Source organism: Orcinus orca, chromosome 6, assembly GCF_937001465.1.
Source record: "Orcinus orca chromosome 6, mOrcOrc1.1, whole genome shotgun sequence".
In the NCBI taxonomy this organism is placed as follows: Eukaryota; Metazoa; Chordata; class Mammalia; order Artiodactyla; family Delphinidae; genus Orcinus; species Orcinus orca.
This window is the reverse complement of record NC_064564.1, coordinates 108,575,870-108,599,010: the sequence shown is the minus strand read 5'-3', so window position 1 is coordinate 108,599,010 and position 23,141 is coordinate 108,575,870. Positions and strand designations below refer to the sequence as shown.

Sequence of the window (23,141 nt, the reverse complement as noted above, 5' to 3'; positions counted from 1 at the left end):
AAAGAAAAAGAATACATGAGATGTAAAAGATATCTGTGCATTTAAGAAACTTATGAAGACATAGTTGGGGAGACAGCATTTATATAAATGAAGCAATATTAGGGTTGGATTAAAGGAGACGAAAATTTTATATTGCTGGGTGAAATATGATAAGATTTAGATAGGTAGGTTGGCACCAGATTGTGGAGGTCTTGTGTTAAATATATTTAGAAAATGAGCTTTTGAAGGGTTTTGGCAAGGTAAAGTTGTAAAACCATTTTATATTCATATGGTGAAATGTTACTCAGCCATTAAAGAATAAGGTACTAGTACATACTACAATATGGATGAACCTTGAAAACATTATATTAAGTGAAAGAAGCTAGATACAAAAGCCAAATATTGTAGAATCCCATTTATGTGAATGTCCAGAATAGGCAAATCCATAGAAGACAGAAAGTAGATGAATAGTTGCTAGGGGCTGGGGCTGGGGGACAAGGAGATGGGGAGTGAATGCTAGTGAGTACAGGTTTCTTTTAGGGGTGGTAAAAATGTTTCAGAATAAGATAGCAGTGATGGTTGCACAGCCTTGGGAATATACCAGAAATCACTGAATTGTACACCTTACAAGGGTAAATATATCTTAGTTTTTTAAAAAATGATGGACTAGAGAAAACAACTTTCAAAAATAAGTAAATCTCGGTAAATAAATCATTTATTCATTCAGAAATTATGATATGTGCCAAATACCAGGACAATTGGCATAGTTAATGAAAATGAAGTAGATATACTCCCTGCTTCTAAGAGTCTTCCAGTGTAGTTTGGGAGACAGACATAAACAGATATCATATATTCTGAAAGGTACTGTAATGGAGTTGTGTTTCAAGTGTTATTAAAACACAAAAAATAACAATAATTCTACCTGGAGTTACTGTGGAAAATTTTTTAGAGGTAAGGTGATGACACCTGAGCCATTCCAAAAGTATGGCTAATTAGGAAGGAAGGGTCTTGTCAGTAGAGAAGGCAGCACAGGCAAAAGCATGTAGGTAAGAGGGCCTGCTGCAAAGGACAGCCTAGAATCCTAAATTCATCTAGAATCTAGCTGTCTGGCTAGAATGGGACTGAAAGTTAGCTTTTTCCTTAAGTCTGGATTTTTGGGATAGCTTGCATGATTTCATAAGGCTATGAACCTTGTCATGGATTTTGGTACCTTTTTCCTGCAAAGTCTAAGAATTTGTCATTTCAGAGTACTTATCTGAATTTTGTGGTATATAACATTCTGCTATGGAGGACCAGATAATCTATGTAAAGCACTTAGAATAGTTTCTGGAATGTGCTCATTAATTGATTAGTGTTACTTATTATTGTTAAGAGGAAATCCTAATCATTTTCCTTGTTGCCTTTATTGAACTTCAAAATATAAGCACAGCACTAAAATATCTTTAAACTCTAAGCCATTTGTACTTACTACTATTATCCACAGTTTCTTATTTTCTGCGTTTTAATACACAATTACACATAGAAGTAAACATCTGCTAGACTAATCTCTGCTAGACTTAAAGGCAGCCCATACTCCTTGTTATTTATACTCTTGCTTTAAAAGAGCTTCTCTAGTTTGAGAAAAACCCTCTAATCTAGTTGAGATGCAATGTATTGAATTCCTGCATCATTAACAAGATCTTTTTCTTGCGTCACCACATATCTCAGCTCTGCCAAAGTTTGACTTCTTCAGAGGGCCTAAGAAGCCATGGTGAGATCCTCTGGAGCTGATCGCCTGGTGAATCAACAAAGAAAATCCTTTGTGTTTTAAAAAAAAAAAAAAAAAGCTTGTGTGTTTTGCATCAATTTAATGAGTAACCATTTCGTTGGCATTCTGTTCATCTAGCAGATATTTACTGAGTACCTACTACGTGGCAGGAACTTTTCCATTTGTCCAACAAATATTTACTGAGTGCCTCCTGTGTGCCAGAAACTGTTTTAGATCCTGGGCATGTAGCAGTTAACAAAATGGACAAAAATGGCCTTTCTTCAATAAGTTTACATTTCAGCTAATCTAATGCTTAATATTTAGAGCAGTCCTTCCCTTTACATATCTGTCTTATTTGTGTCAAAAAATTCTACTGGTAAACTATATTGTTTCTGTTGAGAAGTTACTGAACAGGATTTTTTTTAAACTTCCAGTAGGAAAAATCTTTGTTTAAAGTATGAGTAAAAAGGGACTAGTGGGTCACATTGTGCCTGGGATTTGTTTGCAGTTTTTTGTTTTGTTTTTCACCCTCACCAAAATATGAGATCTGTTACTATAATCTTGTGAATTAACAGTGTAAGGTGGTAAGGAAATTCATGGCCTTATTTGTCACTGTGGAAATACCTGAAGCATTTGCTGTTAGTGGTCACTATAATTTTATGAACCATTTCTACTGAGAAAGACTTTTAACAGTCATAGATAGTGATTTATCATTTGCCCTTGTTAAATTTTCTCTCCAGTAAAATTGGTTCTCCACCCAAGACTCCTGTAAGTAATATAGCGGCTACCTCAGCTGGGCCCACTAATGTTGGAACAGAGCTGAATTCTGTGCCTCCAAAATCCAGCCCATTTATAACTAGAGTACCAGTATATCCTCAGCATTCTGAAAACATTCAGTATTTTCAAGATCCAAGGACTCAGATACCCTTTGAAGTCCCACAGTACCCACAGACAGGTAAGTAATTTTAGACAATTCTAAGAAAAAAAGAAACTACAATATAACATTTGTTGTAATAAGTTAGTGAATCATTTATATCTATCTAGAAAATCTACATTAAAAAATTAATCCTTTGGACTATATGACCCCTAAGTTTTCTTCCTGTCCTAAGAATCTATGATTTTACATACCAGTAGTTTTAAGATTCTCATTCCTATGAATCAAATGTAGGGTCCATGGATGAGCTTTAGTAAGTTCTGTATGTCCTCTGAAATAAGTATACTAAATGTTTGGTTTATATATACTTTAAGTATAATTTTGGAAAGACAATGCACAGCTTATATAGATTATGAAAGAGGTCTTTAACCTCTGCTCCCCAAAAGGTTAAGAATCAATGATGTAACTAATTACTTAATCTAAAACCTGTGGCAATACATGGCCTAGAAGGAAATTTACCAGCCATCTGTTAATAGCTCATCAAGTGTTTTTAAGGAGCAGTTTAACAAATTATTGAACATTAATGATTTTCATATAGTGGTGTCTTGAAAGTTTGTAGTGTCTTTCTAAACCAGGGGTAACTAAAGTAAAGTTCAAAGGTTATTTTATTTTCCAACATTAAAGGCTGCTTTAGACTTTAAACCATTACAAAATGTTAAATTTTACTAAGATTACATTAAATATTCCTCTTTCCAATTTTCAAGGATACTACCCACCACCTCCAACAGTACCAGCTGGTGTGGCTCCCTGTGTTCCTCGCTTTGTGAGGTCCAATAATGTTCCAGAGTCCTCCCTCCCACCTGCTTCCATGCCATATGCTGATCATTACAGTACATTTTCGCCTCGAGATCGAATGAATTCTTCTCCTTACCAACCTCCTCCTCCGCAGCCGTATGGACCAGTTCCTCCAGTACCTTCTGGAATGTATGCTCCTGTGTACGACAGCAGGCGCATCTGGCGCCCACCTATGTACCAACGAGATGACATTATTAGAAGCAATTCTTTACCTCCAATGGATGTGATGCACTCGTCTGTGTATCAGACGTCTTTGCGGGAAAGATATAACTCATTAGATGGGTATTATTCAGTGGCTTGTCAGCCACCAAGTGAGCCAAGGACAACTGTGCCTTTACCAAGGGTAAGTGATAATGGAAATAGGAATGCTGATATAGTGTAGTTGTTAAGACTCTAGAGTCTGGTGTTAGACCTTTCAGGTATATATCCTGGCTCCTCCACTTACTTATTGTGTGACTTATGGAATTTTACTTGACTTCTCTATATCAGTTTTTTCGTATTTGATGGAAATCATAGTAGTACCTACCTCATAAAGCTGTTGTGAGGATTAAATCAGAAAAAGCAAAGCTCTTAGAACTGGACCTGATGCATATTCATGCTCAATAAATGTTATGTTTGGATACGAAACTGATGAGAAGGTAAAAAGAAATCTTCAAAATACAAAGATAGGGCCTATTTTTAGTATCCCCACGTATATACATATGATTTTCCTAAACCAGAGAAGTGAGTGCTCAGATTTTACTTTTAACATTTGACTAAATATTAACCCTTTCGTTTAAGTGTATGGAGAATAGGCTAGGGTGACTTCCCTACTGTATTTTTTTTTTTTTGTCCCAACAATATAATAAATGTTCACATTATTTCCACAGAACATAGTTAAATTTATTTACCACTCCCTAGATGATTAAGATTGTTTCTTTTATCCCCCCTTAGGAACCTTGTGGTCATTTGAAGACCAGTTGCGAGGAGCAGATAAGAAGAAAGCCAGAGCAGTGGGCACAGTACCACACTCAGAAAGCACCTCTTGTCTCTTCAACTCTTCCTGTGGCAACACAGTCACCAACACCACCTTCTCCTCTATTCAGTGTAGACTTCCGCACTGATGTAAGAAAGGTTTTAATTACTTGATGTTGCAGGGATAGGTCAGACAACTGACTTCAGAGCACTCGTTCAAGCCAGAGTTAGCTATGTTGGATATTTTGCATTGGTTTGGTGGCAGTTGAGTTTAATTCAATAAGCACTGAGTATGTAAGCACTATGGCTAGGCATTGTGATACTCTGAAGGCCACTAAATCACAGTCCTTTTTCCACCAAGAATTCAGAAATCTTTCCAGCAGTATAGTTCTCATTATTTTTATGGCTTTTATTAATAACAAGATTTATATCCACCATTTATTGAGCACCTACTTGTGCCAGGCACTGTATTAAGCAGTTATTTTATTTAATTCTTACAGAATCCTTAGGGGGCAGGTATTACCCATATTTTGCATGTTAGGAATCCTACTCAGAGAAGTTAAGTAATTTGCCCAAGTAGTAAATTCACCCACCCTGTAAGTAGCTTGGATTTGAATTCTGATCTATCTGAGGCATTTCTTCCCTACTTCACAAGAGGTGCAGAAATGCCTACTGTATTATTTATGGTGTTTTAAATCACTGTTAATTATTGTTATCATTTCAAAACAAGTTTTTGTACCAGGATTATTTTAATGTACCCTGTTTTCAGTACTGTTATATTTAGAGCAAACCATTAATTTTTTTTTTGATTCATCTGGTTTATTTCCTATCCCTAGAGATACTAAAATAAAATTTTTTCTAGTCTTTTCATTAGGAAAAATTTCAAACATATGCGAAAGTAGAGAGAATAGTAATAAACTCCATGTACCCATTACCCACAATTATCAACTCAGCCCATCTTCTTTCATTTGTACCCCCTCTTCCTACTGGATTATTTTGAAGTAATCCTAGACATCGTATTTTTCCATCCATAAATATTGAATTTTTAAAGTAGATCCAAATTTATCTCATCAAACTTGTACTTCTTCAAAGCAGCTAACCATCTTGACAAGAGTGATAGAATTTCCACTTGCTTAATATAAAAATGTATTTGTATTTATCTGTGTATGTGTATGTGTGTGTTTTCTTTTGCTTTTTTTCATTTTTTAGAGCACTTTGTACCATGTTAGGGGCATGCTATAAATTGTTGATTGGTCTGTATAGTATCAGTCAGGGGTTCCTTATGAGTTCTTAAAGGACAAAGTAAAAAAGAGAAGGCATTCTCTTTTCTATTAATATGTAATATAAATACAAATAATATAAATACTATTTGTTACTTATTACAGTTTTTTATATTAGTTATTGAATGTTTAATTGTTCACTATAAAGTGCTGTGAATTCTATAATAGTTACTTTATATTAGTTACAAGTTTGTAAATTTAAATTTCTTACCAATTGCCTGTGCCTTTTTTTTTTTTTTTTTTCTTTTTTTAATCAGTTCTCTGAAAGTGTGAGTGGCACAAAATTTGAAGAAGATCATCTTTCCCATTATTCCCCCTGGTCTTGTGGCACCATAGGTTCCTGTATAAATGCTATCGATTCAGAGCCCAGAGATGTAATTGCTAATTCAAATGCTGTGTTAATGGTATGATTTGGGGGGCAAGGGTTGTCGTGCATGTTGACTCAAGTTTTAGAATGATTGAATGCTTTCATCTTCATATCGTTGGTATGTTACTCATCTGTAAGCAGCAGAGTTACATTTAGGTAAGCCTGAAATAAATTGCACTTAATGTTTAAATTATTTGGGCATAGTTGAGTGTTTTAAAGTAGATGTTGGGTTATCATTGAGATATACAGCTAATGTTAAATTTACCAGAAAACTTAATTTAATGTCTTTTGAAAGCATGTACTTGTATTATTAGCTGAAGTAATTGCCAACAATCTTTTTATTGATTTTCTTTTATTTATGCAGGACCTGGACAGTGGAGATGTTAAGAGAAGAGTGCATTTATTTGAAACTCAGAGAAGGACAAAAGAAGAAGATCCAATAATTCCTTTTAGTGATGGACCTATCATCTCAAAATGGGGTGCAATTTCTAGATCTTCCCGTACAGGTTACCATACCACGGATCCTGTCCAGGCCACTGCTTCCCAAGGAAGTGCGACTAAACCTATCAGCGTATCAGGTGATCCATTTAACTAATACTTCACCTGATATGTTCTAGCACTGTGCTTTTTAATCCTCACTCTGTTAGATACAGAACATTTCTCTCCGTTTAACAGCCACAGTAAACTCAGAATTAAATGGCTTAGCCAGGAGAACATGGCTAGTTGGATAAAATATGGATTTTTTGGAAAAGTATACATTCACATCTATATTTGATTTTTCACTTTTCTGATCATTGTTTCTTTCTACGTTTCTATAGATTATGTCCCTTATGTCAATGCTGTTGATTCAAGATGGAGTTCATATGGTAATGAAGCTACGTCATCAGCACATTATATTGAACGGTAACGTTATGCTTAATTCTTTGGGATTCTCTATTCTCAGAGTACAGATCCTGCTCCCAGTTATTCATGAGCTGTGCTTTGCTAGTTTTAGCTATATAACAAATTTCTGGAAAAAATTTTACATTTGGAATAATGACTGAATCTTTCAGGGTTGATCTGTTATGTAAAACATATATATAGGACTTCCCTGGTGGCGCAGTGGTTAAGAATCTTCCTGCCAGTGCAGGGGACACGGGTTTGAGCCCTGGTCTGGGAAGATCCCACATGCCGCGGAGCAACTAAGCCTGCGTGCCACAACTACTGAAGCCCACCTGCCTAGAGCCCATGCTCCGCAACAAGAGAAGCCACCACAATGAGAAGCCCGCGCACTGCAACAAAGAGTAGCCCCCGCTCACCACAACTAGAGAAAGCCTGCGCGCAGCAATGAAGGCCCAACGCAACCAAAAATAAATAAATTAAAAAAAAATATATATATATATATATATATATATAGTATATAGTCGTTATATAGTCATTACTGCTTTAGTTGCTTCATTTATTTCACTTTTATAACAGTGAACATATTTTTCTTTAAAGGGACAGATTCATTGTTACTGATTTATCTGGTCATAGAAAGCATTCCAGTACTGGAGACCTTTTGAGCATTGAACTTCAGCAGGTAGGCTCTGTGTCACTCAGCTTTGAATTTTTTAAAAAATAGAATGACATTTAAAAGTTATGGATGGAAGCTGACTTTACTTTTTTTTTCCTCTAGGCCAAGAGTAACTCGTTGCTTCTTCAGAGGGAGGCCAATGCTCTGGCCATGCAACAGAAGTGGAATTCCCTGGACGAAGGCCGTCACCTTACCTTAAATCTTCTAAGCAAGGAAATTGAACTGAGAAATGGAGAGGTAAGGAAACTGAACCTCTCAGCTTCATGCCCAATATATTTGCTGTTTGCTGCTGTTGCATGTTATTTTATGCCATTACTTAGTGCAAAATTTGGCTTTTTCTGGTGGATGATTGCTTTTAAAACTTAAGGGTAGAAATAAAATTGTAGTCCCAGATTTCTTTTTTTAGATCAATCATTGGGACTCCCATTTTAATTTAAAAGGGAAGCCCCAGTTTCCACAGATATGAAATCACCATTTTTCTTAATTACAGAGTGATTATACAGAAGATGCAGCTGATACTAAGCCTGATAGGGATATAGAGTTAGAGCTTTCAGCACTTGATACTGATGAACCTGATGGACAAGGTGAACAGATTGAAGTAAGTACTGCAGTCACACATCTAGGAGGCTTTACTCCATTGGGAATTAAAGTACAGAATACTTTCATACTGAAGGATTAACATTTTATTTTCATAGGAGATCCTGGACATACAGCTTGGTATCAGTTCTCAAAATGATCAGTTACTGAATGGAACAGCAGTAGAAAATGGGCATCCAGTCCAACAACACCAAAAGGAGCCCCTGGAGCAGAAGAGACAGAGTTTAGATGAAGACCATGTGATTCTGTGAGTGTTAGACATAAAATTCATAACCAGTGGGCATAGGGCATGAAGAAAAAGAAATAGATGCATTGTTAAATTCATTTTTGGTTTTATCCTATGAGGGGAAGACCTTACGTAATAAGGCAATGATTTGGTCAGTCTGGATTTTTCGGAGAGGAGAACTAAGTTTTAACTAACCAAGTGGTCCATTTTAGTAGCCTAAAACTTGCTTTTTGTTGGGATAAAAGTTTATTTTTTTGCTGTAGCATCAGGTTATACTTCCTCTAACTGATAGCCAAACATCAAGACTGCAAAATGGAGAACTAAAACCTAAATGAAGGGTTTCCCTTTTTAAAAATCTTGCTAAGATATTTTTGGCCTTTAGTATATAATTACTGCCAAAAATATGGGCTAATCTTGAACTTGATAGTTTGTTGGCCTTGAATTAACCAGTGTTCTAATTTTTTATTATAATTTTTGGAAAATGGGACTTTTTTAGTGACCTCCGATACTTTTTAGTGAAAAACACATGCCTTTGCTAGGGGCTCTTCAAGTGTGTTACAACTTTTATTCAGCATGTATGGTTACTCTTAAAAGTTTTCACTTAAAGCTAATTTGTTTTCAATGTCATTTATTCTCTCCCAGGGAGGAGCAAAAAACAATTCTGCCGGTAACTTCTTGCTTTAGTCAGCCACTCCCAGTGGCCATTAGCAATGCGAGTTGCCTCCCTCTTGCCACATCTGTCAGTGTTGGCAACCTCATTCTGAAAACTCATGTTATGTCTGAAGATAAAAACGACTTTTTGAAACCTGTTGCAAATGGGAAGATGGTTAACAGCTGAAAAGAGGTTCATCTTTCAAATCTGTGACCATACCATGGAAGCATTTACACTAGCTTTTTATATATATAATATATATTATATAATGTATATTTTTTTTAAAAAAAAGATATTACTGGGGGCATCCATTTCCTGTGGACTCTTTGATACTTCAAGCCCTCTTGCATTAGCATTATGAAAAAAAAGAAAATTTACTTTACTAGGGTAACACGTTCACTTTCCAGAAGTGATTGGAATTTGGACATTTAACTTAAGCTTCAAGCAGCTTTTTATGAGTTTGTAGCAATCCGGTGCAGTAACTGAGCCATTTCCTATTTTAAATGGCTTCTATAGAAAATTAACAACTCAGTTATTAAACTAGCAGGATCCTACAATGATACATCTAGTGAAAGTAGACTTAATTAACTTATTTATTTCTATTTTATGTTTCACTGAGAGAAATTTCCATCTCATTCCAGCTGCTTTATTTATCTTTTTCATGGGACTTTGCATGGATTTTTTTTTCTTTTTTTTTTTTTTTTTTAAATTTTGAAGAGTGGAGTTAGATGTTCTTACCATAGAATTTTACAGGGTTATATACTAGCTTTCTTTACTGCATTATATGTAGGAGTGTGGTGCAGTGCTTTTATCTGTAGCATTTAAATTTTTTTCAATTTTCCATTTTTCAAAAATAGTTTCTGCTTTGTTAATATTTATACACAGGCTACTTGTTGAAGTAAGTAATTAAATATATAACCAAGTGCCTAAGTCTTTCAGCTGATGTACTAGATATTAAATTCTCCTAAGTTATGCAGAATCGTTTTTACAATTTTGATAAATTATGCACTAATGTAATGGCAGTTTTTTAAAATGCAGATTTAAGCCTGTACATTATGAATCTGATGACTTGGCAAAAGAATCAGGTGCTTTCAGCTTTCTTGAGAAAACCCTGTATGTAGTGTTTGCACTGACTAACAAGATGGTATTGCTGGGTTTTTAATTTAAACTAATTAATTTGGATGTTCATTGCATTATCTTGGTTAAATATTGTTTATTGTTACTTCATGTTGGGGTTTAATTTTCCTTGTTTTTCTGACTGTTAGGTTGATAAGACTATGAACCATGTAATAATAGAACATTGGCTAACCTTTATTCATACTTAAAAACATGAATAATTTCTGCCCTGCTAAAATGTGACTGAAAAGTGTTTTGACTTGGCATCTGAAAGTATGCAGTATGTTCAACCAGCCAGGCTCCAGATTTGTGGGAGGTATTTTATTGAAACCTAAATTTCAGTCAACATTTGAAAACAAAAGCTGGGCATTCCTTCTGGGTGATCTTACCTGTAGTTTGTGTCTTTGTTTTTCCCCCCATTTCTTTAAGATTAGTTTGACTTTTACTATTATTTTTAATTAACTTCTGTGAAGTTGTTTACTCTAAAAATTGTACTGGAATATTTTAAGCCAAGCTGATCTTTCACCAGGTGTACTGTATGTAAGGGCTTTTCCTGCTAGCAAGATGCTTAAACAGGATCATGTTATTGGTCGTCTGAGCTATTTAGTTGTTTTACAAAACCACAGCATTGTATCAGATAAGATTTTGATAAAAAGTTTTGTGCACATTTCCAGGGGCGGGAGGGTTGACATTTCCCTGAAATTTCTTGATCAGAATGAGTAAATAACTGGTGTTTGATACCTGTCTTAATGAACATGCTCATAAGGTGACTGATAAGTTGTAAATATACCTGAGAAACAAAGGGGTAGTTTTGATATTCTGGTGTCAGTATGGAAGATCTTACACATTTATTTAATACTCAAATGTATGAAGATGTTTGTTTGTAGCATAACAGCACAGTAGCCTTGACTTAGTTTCCTTGGTTAGTACTGTACCTTTTTGCCATGGCCAGTGCCCCCATCCCTACAAGGACATTTTATTTATTTCACTCTGTAACCTGAAATGAATAGGAACAAGAGTTTTAAACCATGTTACATTAACTTATTTCCGACATTATAAATTAGCCTAGGATATTACAGGAACGTGATTGTTATATAATTTATATCAGAACCTTTCTATAAATATGCGCTTATTACATTTGAAATGCTTCCAATGTACTTTATTTGCTGTTTGTATTTCCAAAAGGATATGCAAACCAGTATGTCTATTTCATGGATATTTAAATAGTGAGATCTTCCATGTTGAAGGTAATGTATTTTTTTTTAAGATTTTAAAATTGCTATTTTGTTACAAAATAGAGACCTATTAACAGTTTGAGAGCTCCTTATGTGCCCTCAGGGAAAGAACCCTCTGTGCAACAGAACTACGCAAAACATCTTCAGCACGTTCTGAGGGTGAATATATACTACATAAATTGATCTTGTGTATTTAACCTTATCTTTTTAATTTTAAAATTGAAGTTTTGAAACTTGGTTGTGCTCTGCTGGAGGGGGTTGGGATAAACTGCTTAGGTGTTTGCCTACTTGTCCAGTGAAATTACATTTGCATCAGTGTATGTATATACCTGCCAACTTATTGGTATGTCTCAGAACATTTATATTAAAATAATGCTTGTCTTGCAGCAGGTGATCCCATAAAACAGTAACTCCCTGTTCTTAAAAACTTACTCTCTTCCTCACTAACAACATAGGAATTGTTTCCATGTTGGGATTTTTCGGTATTGCATCCTTTATGTAGTAATCATCTTCTCTTTCTTATGGTGTGTTGGATGTGAAACAAAGACATTGGTTCTCTGCCATTTGAGAAGGAAGAGCAGTTTATCTGATCCTTCTTATGGAAAGGTACCTAATGATATCATAGAGGAAAAAATTACAAATCGGACCTAGAATGTGACTTTTTAAAATAGGGGGCATTCCCTGTCATTTGACCGTTTACCAACATGTTGTGATGCACATATTTTTGAAATCAAAGGATATAAAGCAATAGGAGAGGAAGTTTGTAATGTTGTCAACTAAACTGCATATGTGGTGTATGGTCTCATAAGGAAAAAGTAATCCGAGGTCTGGAAAGTGGGAAAATGGTGAGGTTTTGGTTTTGTTCTGACTTCTTGTGTTTTTAAAAATTTCTAGTCCCATTCTGAAGACCATGTGCCTCATTCAGATACTGTGATGTAGCATCAGTAGTTCTTTCTTTGTGGTCTCATTTCATCTTAGGAATCCTGGGAAAGTTACTTAAGTATGTCATCTAGTTGGTAACTGAACAAAGCAGATTCCTTTGCCTTTCCTGCCATGACTTACTTTCAATACCATCTAGTAAACCAGCGTCAGGCATGAAAGTTGTGCATCGTAATTTTCAAGAGAAGGTACTTCAGTGGGTCAGTGGCACTGATGTTTTTCCTAGTAACTGTTGACTCTCACAAGAGGATAGTAAAAGAAACCTATACTAGAACTGAAATTTTCCATTTGTATGGATCTGGTCACTTTCACTCAAGTTTCAAGTTGATTCTAAGTTTATAAAGCACATCCCAGTTTTACATGCTGCCTTGAGAAAATTACCAGATGCACAGTGATTTGTAGGAATTAAAAATGGGATCATTTAAACATTTGAAAACATTGTTTTAAAAACCATCTAGCTTGCTTTTGCATTTTAGATGTTAAAGCCCATGTTATCTTGTTAACAGGGGTGGCGTTTGTAATGATCAGATTCAGCATGTGATTTCGACTTTGAATATTTCTTCCCTAGCTTCTAGAATCATTTTCGGAGCAGACTGTCACCAGTATTGGTGACTAATCATTCAAGGGGAAAGTTGCATTGCAACTATGTATTAGTTTCCTGGAAGAACTTTCCCTGTGTTTTAGTGAATGAAGAGTGTTAATGGGATCACTTACTGTAACTCCTTCTACATAAGAACCCCTTCTGCAAGCAGAACACAAATGAACATGCTCAAGGAGTATCTCATTTTCTGGGTAAATTGAATAAATTTGCTAGTTACTCCTTTATAGTAGTGGTTTCTTTGTATCCCTTTGCTGGCAAGGGAATACAAGGAGTCAAGGCCACCAATCAGAACACCCCACATTTGAGTGGAGTCCTGTTTTTACTCCAAGAGCAGTTATTCCCCCAAGTCTGAAATTGGCAGTTTTTTTTTTCTTTTTTTAAATAAAAAAATTTAAATATCCTTAAACCAGTGGAACACAGACACTGGCTGCACTTAGTACTGCCACAAGCCAAGGTCATTTGCATATATTCCATCAATCTGTCAAGAATTAGGCCTCACTTTATAACCCAAGGCATGGAAGTGCATGCATTCTCGTAGCTGGGCAAACAATTATACTGTAGTTGTGATACAACACATGTGGCTTTTATTTGTACTGCACATATCCACTGTACAGCCACTTGGGAGTATCGTGGTTAGCTTGCAGCAACTGCTGTCTGCATTTATACTGTTTATTGCATATTCTTTTCCCTGGAAGTGAAAGAGAAATGTTTTTCTTGTTGCATTGATTACATTTTATAAATTTGCTTAGCTGGAAAGTTTGGGAAAAGAGGCCTGTTTGTCAATTGTACAACCGATTGTGAAGCTCTAGTGTGAATATTTTTACGTCTGTATTAGACATTTTCTTTGCAAATCTATTGTTCGATTGAAATGTAAATGAAATTAAAGATGGTGTACACCCATCATGTAAAAAGCAGGCACCATCTCTAAGATGGATTTAATGCTCATTTTTAAGGCATATACTCAGCTTCTATTTAAAACTATAATTTAAAATAATTCTGTACAATGAAATGGGGAATATATATGGGAATAAATTCTATTCCATTTATTTCAATTTGAATTTCCAAATTGTAATGTTTCCCTTTGTGCTATAGGAATAGGATTAAATGGGGGAAGGCTAGGATTCATAAGGCCTGTATATGGGGGGAGGGCAGAGATGGAACAATGAGGGTTGTGATGATAGTGAATAGCAAAGAGTGAATTCTGTGTGTTTTTGCTGTAGCACTGAAGTGAAGAGATATTAGCTTTGGCTGTTCACAGAATAGAGCATCATGATTTTCAGTGTTTGAGAGAAAATTGATGGAAAAAGTTTGCAGTACTTGACATGTATTTGCATGCACAAAATAAAATTATTTGTCCACCTTAAAAGTTGTTTGTTTAGTGTCAATATTAAGTTTATAGTGCATTTTAGTTATCTTGACTTCCTTGGTAAATTTTTTGGTTTAACTAAGCTACCAGGTTACTCCTTAAGATTTAAACAATCACCTTGCCTCATGCATTCATCACTGGGAAGGATCTGAAAGAAATGAATAGGCCAGGGAGGTTGAAATAGTCCTCAATTCAATCAATCACTTTGTTCATTCAATATAGAGTACTTTCTGTATGGGAGATGAGGGTGTAGATAATACTAGCAGTTCACAGTCTAATGGAGAAAATAGGACAAATAGATAAATAACGAATATGAAGCAATATATTACAGAAGTATGAAGACTGTTCTGTGGAACCTCAGAATGTAACAGAAAATGGCCTGAGTGATTCTAGACACCATTTTCACTGGGCCTTGAGTAGTTTTACTCATTCACTCAACTGATGAATTTTAAGCCCCTGTCTGTGCTGGTCATTAGGGTTGAAGGTCAGTGAAACAACAAGCCCTCTCTCTAGAAGCTCTCAGGGTGAGAAATGGGAAAGACAAATCTGAATAACCAGCTCAGTGAGCTATGTTCTTGTATAAGGTATATGGAAACTCCAAAAGGGAAATTATGGAGTGGATGGTAGTGATAGTGAGCCAGAGGAACTGCTTCTTTGAGAAATGACCTCAAAGAAGGGCATTTCTTTGTAGGCTGAATAATATTTCACCAAGCAGAGCTAAGGGGAGAAAACACCTGAGAACCTACTGTAACTTCACAACAACCCACTCTGTATCCTAACAGCCCTTCATTATAAATATTATGATCCCTGTTTTGTATTTGAGATGTTACGTAACTTGCCCAAGACCTTGTAACTAGAAAGTAAATAGAGTCAGATTTCTGATTCAAGTCTTATTCTACCTTCCAAAGATGGTGATGGTGATGGTGATGGTGATGGTGATGGTTGGAACCTATTTTAGCCATAAGTGTTACAGTGGAAGGAGTGTTTGAAGAATAGCTTAACTAACTCTTAACAGCACTTAATATGTTCCAGACACAGTTGTAAGTGCTGTAGGTATATTATCATCTAGAACCATTATTGTCACCATTTTACAGATGAGAAGACTGAGGCAGAGACCTTAGAGAATTTGTCCAAATTTGTCCAATTTGTCCTATTTACCTCATCTAGCTATGTGATCTGATCATTGAGATCAGATCACATAGCTAGATGAGGTAAATAGGGACCTTTATGAAGGACACTAAATACTAAAGAGACTGTTAGGGAGTCTTGGAAGTTAGATGATCTGATTGATTTGGGTTTTTAGAAGATCACTTTGGTAATAGTCTGAGGTGAAGCTGGAGATTGACCAGCAGGGAGACCAGGCCAACAATCTAGGTAAGAAGTGTTTAGGGCATGGCCAAAGAGAGGATGGAGGAAGAGATGGATTTGAAAAGTAGGAGAGCGCAATTGACAGGATTTGTTGTAGAGGAAGCCTACCAGACATCTCCACATTATCATGGATTAAATTTGGCTTAGAATCCCAGACCTCGTTACTGAAAACAGACCGATATTTGTGAAACGGGTGATCTTATATAAGCCCTGGCATGATCATTGAGATCAGGAAGAAGAGGAGGAACCATGGATAGTTGATCCAGGCAAAGGAGAGGAAACTTAACTGAAGGAAATGAAATCCCAGGAAGATTTTTATTTTCTTTATAATTGACACCTATTGGAGTAATGATCGTGCACTTTAACAAAGATTTTTTATAATTGAAAACTCAGTAATGCAGTGGTTCCAAACTTACCTGCACATGGCAATCACCTAGGGAGCTTTTAAAAAAATCCCAAAGCCCAGATCACACCCCAGACCAATTAAAACACACTCTCAGGAGGTGGGATCAAGGCATCAGTGCATTTGAAGCTCCCCAGGTGCTGCCAATGTGCAGAAAAGTTTGGGAACCACTGCCATAAAGAATGAAAATGGGTTTGGGGCCTGTCTTAGCCCAGGTGCATTCAATAACATCCATCATCAAATGTTCAGGCCTAGGTAGTTTAGAGAGACTCACTCAACAAATATACTTTTGAGAATCTACTTTGTACTGGGCATTAGAGATACAGTAGTGAATTAGTCCCTAACTTCATGAAACTTACATTGTAGTTCTAAGTACTGTGGGCAGTTTTAGATAGGGCAGTCTGCCGAACATCTTCATTTGGATCTCAAACATTTCAGACGTAACATGTCCAAATCTGAATCCGCAAAGTGTACCTCCAGTCTTCCCCGTTTCAGTTATTTCCCCCTTGACTACTCTTCCTAGTACAGCAGCAAGTCCTGTCAGCTCTGCCTTCAAAATAAATATTAAGGGCTTCCCTGGTGGCGCAGTGGTTGAGAGTCTGCCTGCCGATGCAGGGGACACGGGTTCGTGCCCCGGTCCAGGAGGATCCCATATGCCGCGGAGCGGCTAGGTGCGTGAGCCACGGCCGCTTAGCCTACGCGTCTGGAGCCTGTGCTCCGCAACGGGAGAGGCCACAGCAGTGAGAGGCCCGCGTACCGCAAAAAAAAAAATTCAGAATTTTACCACTTCACCACTGAGGTCCAAGCCACAATTATCTTTCACCTGAACTGTGATGGCTTCCTGTTCTCCCTGCTGCTGCCCTTGCCTCCCTTCAGTTTATTCTCACCACAGCAGCTACAGAGATCCTCTTATAATGTCAGTTTGATCACTTCACTCTTGTGCTCAGAACCCTCCAAATGCTTCTCATCTCACTCAGGGTGAAAGCCAAAGTCTTTTCTTTGATACTTTGTTCACTATGCTCCAGCTGCACTGGCCACTGAGATCTTCACCAGGCCAGCCAGGCATGTTCCCATCATAGGGCCTTTACCCTTGCTGTTCTGTAAGGGTAGGAAGCTTCCCAACCCCTGTAAGAATCTTCATCACTAGATCTCTCACATTCTTCAGGTCTTTACTCAAAAGTCAACTCAGTGAAAATTAGATGCAGAGTAATGGGGGTGGAGGGTCTGGGGAGTGCTATTTAAAATAGATGTTTTAACCCAAGAGACTGGATGAGATCAACTGAAGTTGTTTTTGTTCTGTTTTGTTTTACTTTATATTCTGAAATAATTATAGATTCACAGGAATTTGCAAAAATAATACAGAGAGGACCCATGTACCCTCATACAGTTCTGCCAATGGTAGTATCTTACATTACTATAATATCAAAACCAGGAAATTGACATTAGTAACAATCTACAGAACTTACTCAGATTTCACTTGCTTTCATATGCATTCATTTGTGTGTGTGTGTGTAGTTCTATTCAGTTTTTATCACATGTAGATTTGTGGAACCACTACAACTCTCAAGATAACAGAACTGAAAAAAAAGATAATAATTGTTCCATCACCTCAATGATCCCTTGTGCTACCCCTTTATATTCATGTCCATTCCCCTCCCTTACCCCCATCTTCCTATCCCTGGCCCCTAGCAACCACTGATTTCTTCTCCATCTCTGTAATTTTGTCATTATGTGAATGTTATATAAGTGAAATTATGCAGACTGTAACCTTTTGAGATCGGCTTTTTTTTACTCAGCATAATTCCCTTGAGATCCATCCAAATTGTTGCATGTATTAGTAGTTCATTCCTTTTTATTGCTGAGTAGTATACCATGGTATGGACATAGCACATTTTGTTTAAACATTCACCCATTGAAGAACATTTGGGTTGTTTAGATTTTTTGACTATTAACAAATAAAGCTGCTATGAACATTTGTGTACATGTCTTTGTGTGGACATTGTTTTTTGTTTCTGAAGTATTTTTTGAGCAGATAAATTAGTGTACTGGGTCAACCTCTGAAGGAAATGGATAAATTCAACTATATGGTCTTAACTTAAAAATGGACAAATTCCTTCAAAATACAATTTACCAAAACAGATACAGGATGAAAAGGAAAATTGGAATAACTCTTGTATTAGTTACCTATTATCACATAACAAAGTACCCTCAGTTTAGTAGCTTAAAGCAATAACATTGTTTCACACTTTCTGTAGGTCAGGCATCTGCATGTGACTTAGAGGAGTCCTCTCCTCTGGGTCTCTCACAACCTAGGCGTTAGCTGGCTCTGTAGTCATCTCGTGGCTCTCCTGGTGAAGGGTGTGCTTCCAAGCTCACTCCCCTTATTATTGGCAGGATTCAGTTCCTCCTGAACTGTTGGAATGACGGCCTCAGGTTTTCATTGGCTGAAGGTTGCCCTAAGTTTTCTGCCACTTGACCCTCTCTGTAGGGCAGCTTACAGTCAATATGCTAGCTTGGCTCATCCAAGCAGCAAGTAGGAAGAACCTGGGACCAAGCAGGGGGTGGGGTCCAGGTTGCATTCACGCCTGCACAAGAGAGAGGCAGCACGCAATAAAGTCACAATCTTTTATAGCCTAACCTTGGAAACAATATCCCATCGGTTTTGTCACTTAGAAGCAAGTCACTAGGTCCAGACCCCACTCGGACCGATAGAGCTCCCAAAGACCCCTGCCTGGTATTCATGTCCTGGCATAAGCCTCTCACCTGAGTGTGGACTGGACCTAGTGACTTCTTTATCCCCCATCAGGAGATAAAAACCATAGAGGGAATGTTTGACACAAAAGAATTATTAAAATTTAGTAGATGAGCGACTGTAAGATTAAAGGAAATCCCATATGGTATCCTATGGCTTAGGGAGAGTAACTAAGGAAGGACAGACTTGGAAAGGGGCCTCTTATCAAGACTGGGGTGCAGACCTCATTGGAGAAGGTGAAGTTCAGCCCACTGGGCAGCAGAGAAGTTTGCTGGTTTACCAGGCTGGGACTGGTTGCTGGCAAGCAGAAAGCAAGTCTAGAACACAGGCGAGCTGCAGAGGAGCCTGTGGAGGGAACTGGCGCCAGTGCAGACAGGAGGCCTTCAGGACACTGATTTCCATGTTGAGAGGGTCACAGGAAAATTATCGCTAGTCCAGACAGAGGTTGCAAGATCATCAAGGAACCACATGTGCTGGGCCTGTGGCTTGGGGAAGAACCCACTGCATGTCCTTACAGCCACACCACTGACCACAGTCTCTCCTCCTCCAGTGCCCTCTAGTGAGGAAGCTTATCATTGTGCTCACAGCAAAGGAGAGATGCTTAAAGGAATTCAGTCCATTATTGCAAAGCAAGAAGGGTGAATTGAGAGCTGAGAGACTATTTATTGGCACAGGGACCATTTTAGAAGCTGCCTGCCATAGCTTTGTATCTACTAAACAAGTGAAATTCATTATGAAAAGCTTCCCACAAAGAAAACTCCAGGCCTCACGATGGTTTCACAGGTGAATTCTATTAAACATTTAAGGACAAAATAACCTCAGTTTCACAGAAGCGCCTTCAGAAAATGGAGGAGGAGGGAACTTCCTAACTAGTTTTATTAGATGAATAAAACCCTGGCATCAAAACGTGACAATAACTTTACAAAAAAATTACAGCTCAGTATCCCTTGTGAACATAGATGCAAAAATCCTTAAAGTGTTAGCAAATCCAGATAGTTATATACATATAAATTATAATACATCATGTCCAAATAGGGTTTATCTCAGTAATGTAAGGTTGGTTTAACACTTGAAGATCAACCAGTGTAATCCACCATATTAATCAGAATACAGGTTATATTTGTTATTATAAGGTCTCAAAATTTAATGAAGCTCCATTCTGATTGGCTTACAGAGATTAAAAATGTATATGTAAATAAGAGAAACCGAAATATTTCTAAAAAAGAAAAAATTTGCCTCTTACATTGTTAAGTGTGTGGGCTATTTAAAGAAAAATATTGTTACTAAGAATATTGTTACTAAAGCTATGAAAGCAAAGGTTTTCTGATTTTCTCAGATGCTTTCAATCAAAACCTTTAAAAGAAATGTAATTGCTTCTTAAAGACAATCCAACATCTAAAGTAAATTTCAATTTACAAAATTAAAGCCTACACTAAAGATACCAATTAAAAAAAAATTTTAAAGCATTATATAAGGAAGTAGCCCTTACTGGTTTTATATTCATTAATACAAAAAGAAGTTTAATCTAATTGCTGTCTAAAAGTTGTTTAATTTCTAAATAAGAAAGATGTATTCAATTGCCACAAACTGGCCCCATGCTGACAGGGAGGGAGGGAAAGAGAAAGACCGGTTATTTCAAACAATCCTCATACTGGTTGATGTCATCCAAAACCATCTTTAGACCTTTAATACTTTCATAACAAAAATAATCCAAGTGGCAGGGACAAATCTGTTCTAAATTTACAAAAATATTGGTGGAAAAAATTTTATCTGGGCAACTCAGTGGAGGACCAAATCTTGTTTTATCTCTAATTATTATGATCTGGAAAAACTATAAGGGTAGAGCAAGCCTTGGAACCCAGCTTCGAGGCATTTAAGCATTTCTATATAAATTTCATTCAGTTACTTCAAAACTTTAAATATGTTTAATAATAGTTTGTAAATCTTCTGGTTGGATCAAGATTTTCCCTTGATAAAAGGCAAATGCTTTAACAGCTTATTTTGGTTTTCCCACTGGGGAATACCTTCAATACTCTCTATGGATAAACAAAAACCTTACATTACAGGTAAAATACCTGACAAACTATAAATTACACATGGTACTCTCATTAAAAGGAAACTTCACTATCCACATCATCCCCAGATATTGGTAAGATAAATGGAGTGGTCCTGATGAATACTGTTAACTACCTCATGTACACAGTCATTTTCCTGACAGATGCAAACTACACTCCCAGCAAGGATACCACTGGATAATCCCTCTATAATACACAACTAGGAGAATGAATATATTAAAAGAGACCAATGAAAATGAATCTTAAAACTGTAAATTTACATTTAGACTTGCATTTTATTAGTTTTCTCCTCTTTCTCTTACTTTTCACCTTTTGTTTATTCCTGTTTTCTGTCCCCTCAACTCTTTAAGCTGTGTAATTTACAGTGATAGCTATCTTTTCCTTTCTGGCTTTTAATTATGTTACCTAACTTCAAAATCCTCAGGACTTCCCTGGTGGCTCAGTGGTTAAGAATCCGCCTGCCAATGCAGGGGACATGGGTTTGATCCCTGGTCTGGGAAGATCCCACATGCTGTGGAGCAACTAAGCCTGCGAGCCACAACTACTGAGCCTGCGCACCACAACTGCTGAAGCCCGTGCGCCTAGAGCCCGTGCTCCGCAACAAGAGAAGCCACCGCAATGAGAAGCCCGCACACCACAACTAGAGAAAAGCCCACACGCAGCAACGAAGACCCAACGCAGCCTAAAAAAAAAAAAAAAAATCCTCAAATATTATCAACCTAAATATGTCTCCATACTTAACTGGCCTTCAGTCCCCCTAAAGAGAGCTTCTGTGGTAGGTAGTTCATAGGATGGGCCCCTGAGCCTCTTGGTATGGTATTCATGTTCTTGTGTAATTCCTTTCCCTTGAGTGTGGGCTGGACTCACTGGCTCATTTCTAATGAAAATAATACAACTGAAGTGATTGGGCATAACTTCTAAGGTTAGGTTATAAAAGACTGGTTTCCATCTTGGTCTTAGATTCCGTGTCTCTCTCTCTCTCTCTCTCTCTCTTTTACAATATACAGAGACAACCTGTCCTGTGTACTTCTACTTAAGTTTTCTGGAGAATCTATAAATAGCTAACATTGTTTTCATCGATGCCTTGAGCCAGCCAGCTCCAGGGCAGACTGCCTAGACTGACTGCTTTGGAAAATTCTAGCTTGTCAGTTTCCTTCTAGAAAAGCAGACAAGACTCATGGTTTCCTGACATCCCACATTTCCCCCGTCTTTTATGAATCCATTTTTTAAACCCTCCTTGACAGTCACCTATTGATTCTCTCCTTCCTATGAGTAAATTTGTTTGCATATAATTAACTGCCTCCATGGTATTCTTTGACAGTATATATAGAACGAGTATACACAAAGAAGGTGTCAAAAGTTTGAACCTGGGGCATTCCGTTATTTAGAGGTCAGAAGCAGAGCAGTTAATGAGGGTATCAACAAAGCTGGAGAAACTAGGAGAAGGTATCCTTCTGAAAACCAAGAGAAGAAAGAGTTTCCAGAAGGAGGAGTGATTAACTGTCAAATGCTGCTGAGTGGTTCAATTCAAGCAGAACCGAGACTTTACTGAGGATTTGGCAACTAGGAAGTCACTGCCTTCATAGGTGTGGTTTCAGTGGACTGGTGGGAACAAAAACCTAATTGAAGTAGGATGAGGAGGGAATAGAGCAGATCTATTAGATCTGTCTGTAAAGGAGATCAGAGAAATGAGATGGGGCTGGAGAGGCATGGTGAAGGAGAAACGTGAGGGTTGACTCTAAAAAAATTGTTAACTTTTGGAACATAATAGATAATACTTTCACATGATTAAAAATTACACATAAAACATTATGTATAAAATGTCTCCCTTTCACTCCTGATTCCCATCTGAATTTATTATTTCTTGTATATTCTTCAATTCTTCATGCACACGTAAGAAAATATTATTCCTATTTTTTATTGCAAAAGGCAGGAAACTAATACATAATGTTCTCCATGTTCCTTTATTTTTAAACAATACATTCATGCAAGTATATCTATAGGATAAACTTCCAGGAGTGGAATTGCTGGATTAAAGGCATGTTTTTGCAATACTGATAGATATTTCTCAATTGCCATCCATAAGAGTTGTATCAACTTATACTTTCACCAGCCATGTATTCCCCACAGACTTTTTTTTTTTAAACAATCTGAACAGTGGAAAATGGTATCTGAGAGGATTTTCTTTTAGAAATGAAAA

At 37.0% G+C, this 23,141-nt stretch overlaps 1 protein-coding gene across 3 annotated transcripts in view; it reads left to right on the top strand.

Annotated features, from left to right (window-relative positions):
• The window catches only part of RC3H2 (ring finger and CCCH-type domains 2), a 59,641-nt gene extending 37,408 nt beyond the window's left edge, over window positions 1-22,233 (top strand). The window contains exons 11-21 of one of the 3 annotated variants that reach the window (XM_049711432.1): window positions 2,467-2,681; window positions 3,365-3,798; window positions 4,389-4,559; window positions 5,947-6,093; window positions 6,421-6,634; window positions 6,875-6,959; window positions 7,536-7,617; window positions 7,714-7,848; window positions 8,102-8,209; window positions 8,307-8,455; window positions 21,366-22,233. In XM_049711432.1, the coding sequence (XP_049567389.1) occupies window positions 2,467-2,681; window positions 3,365-3,798; window positions 4,389-4,559; window positions 5,947-6,093; window positions 6,421-6,634; window positions 6,875-6,959; window positions 7,536-7,617; window positions 7,714-7,848; window positions 8,102-8,209; window positions 8,307-8,455; window positions 21,366-21,426 (1,801 nt within the window). In that variant the 3' untranslated portion in view covers window positions 21,427-22,233. Of the gene's footprint in view, window positions 1-2,466; window positions 2,682-3,364; window positions 3,799-4,388; window positions 4,560-5,946; window positions 6,094-6,420; window positions 6,635-6,874; window positions 6,960-7,535; window positions 7,618-7,713; window positions 7,849-8,101; window positions 8,210-8,306; window positions 8,456-9,076; window positions 18,096-21,365 lie in introns of those variants that run through there. The other 2 variants (XM_012532878.3, XM_033427246.2) reach the window with 2 other exon arrangements.
• Window positions 22,234-23,141: the final 908 nt, after the last annotated feature.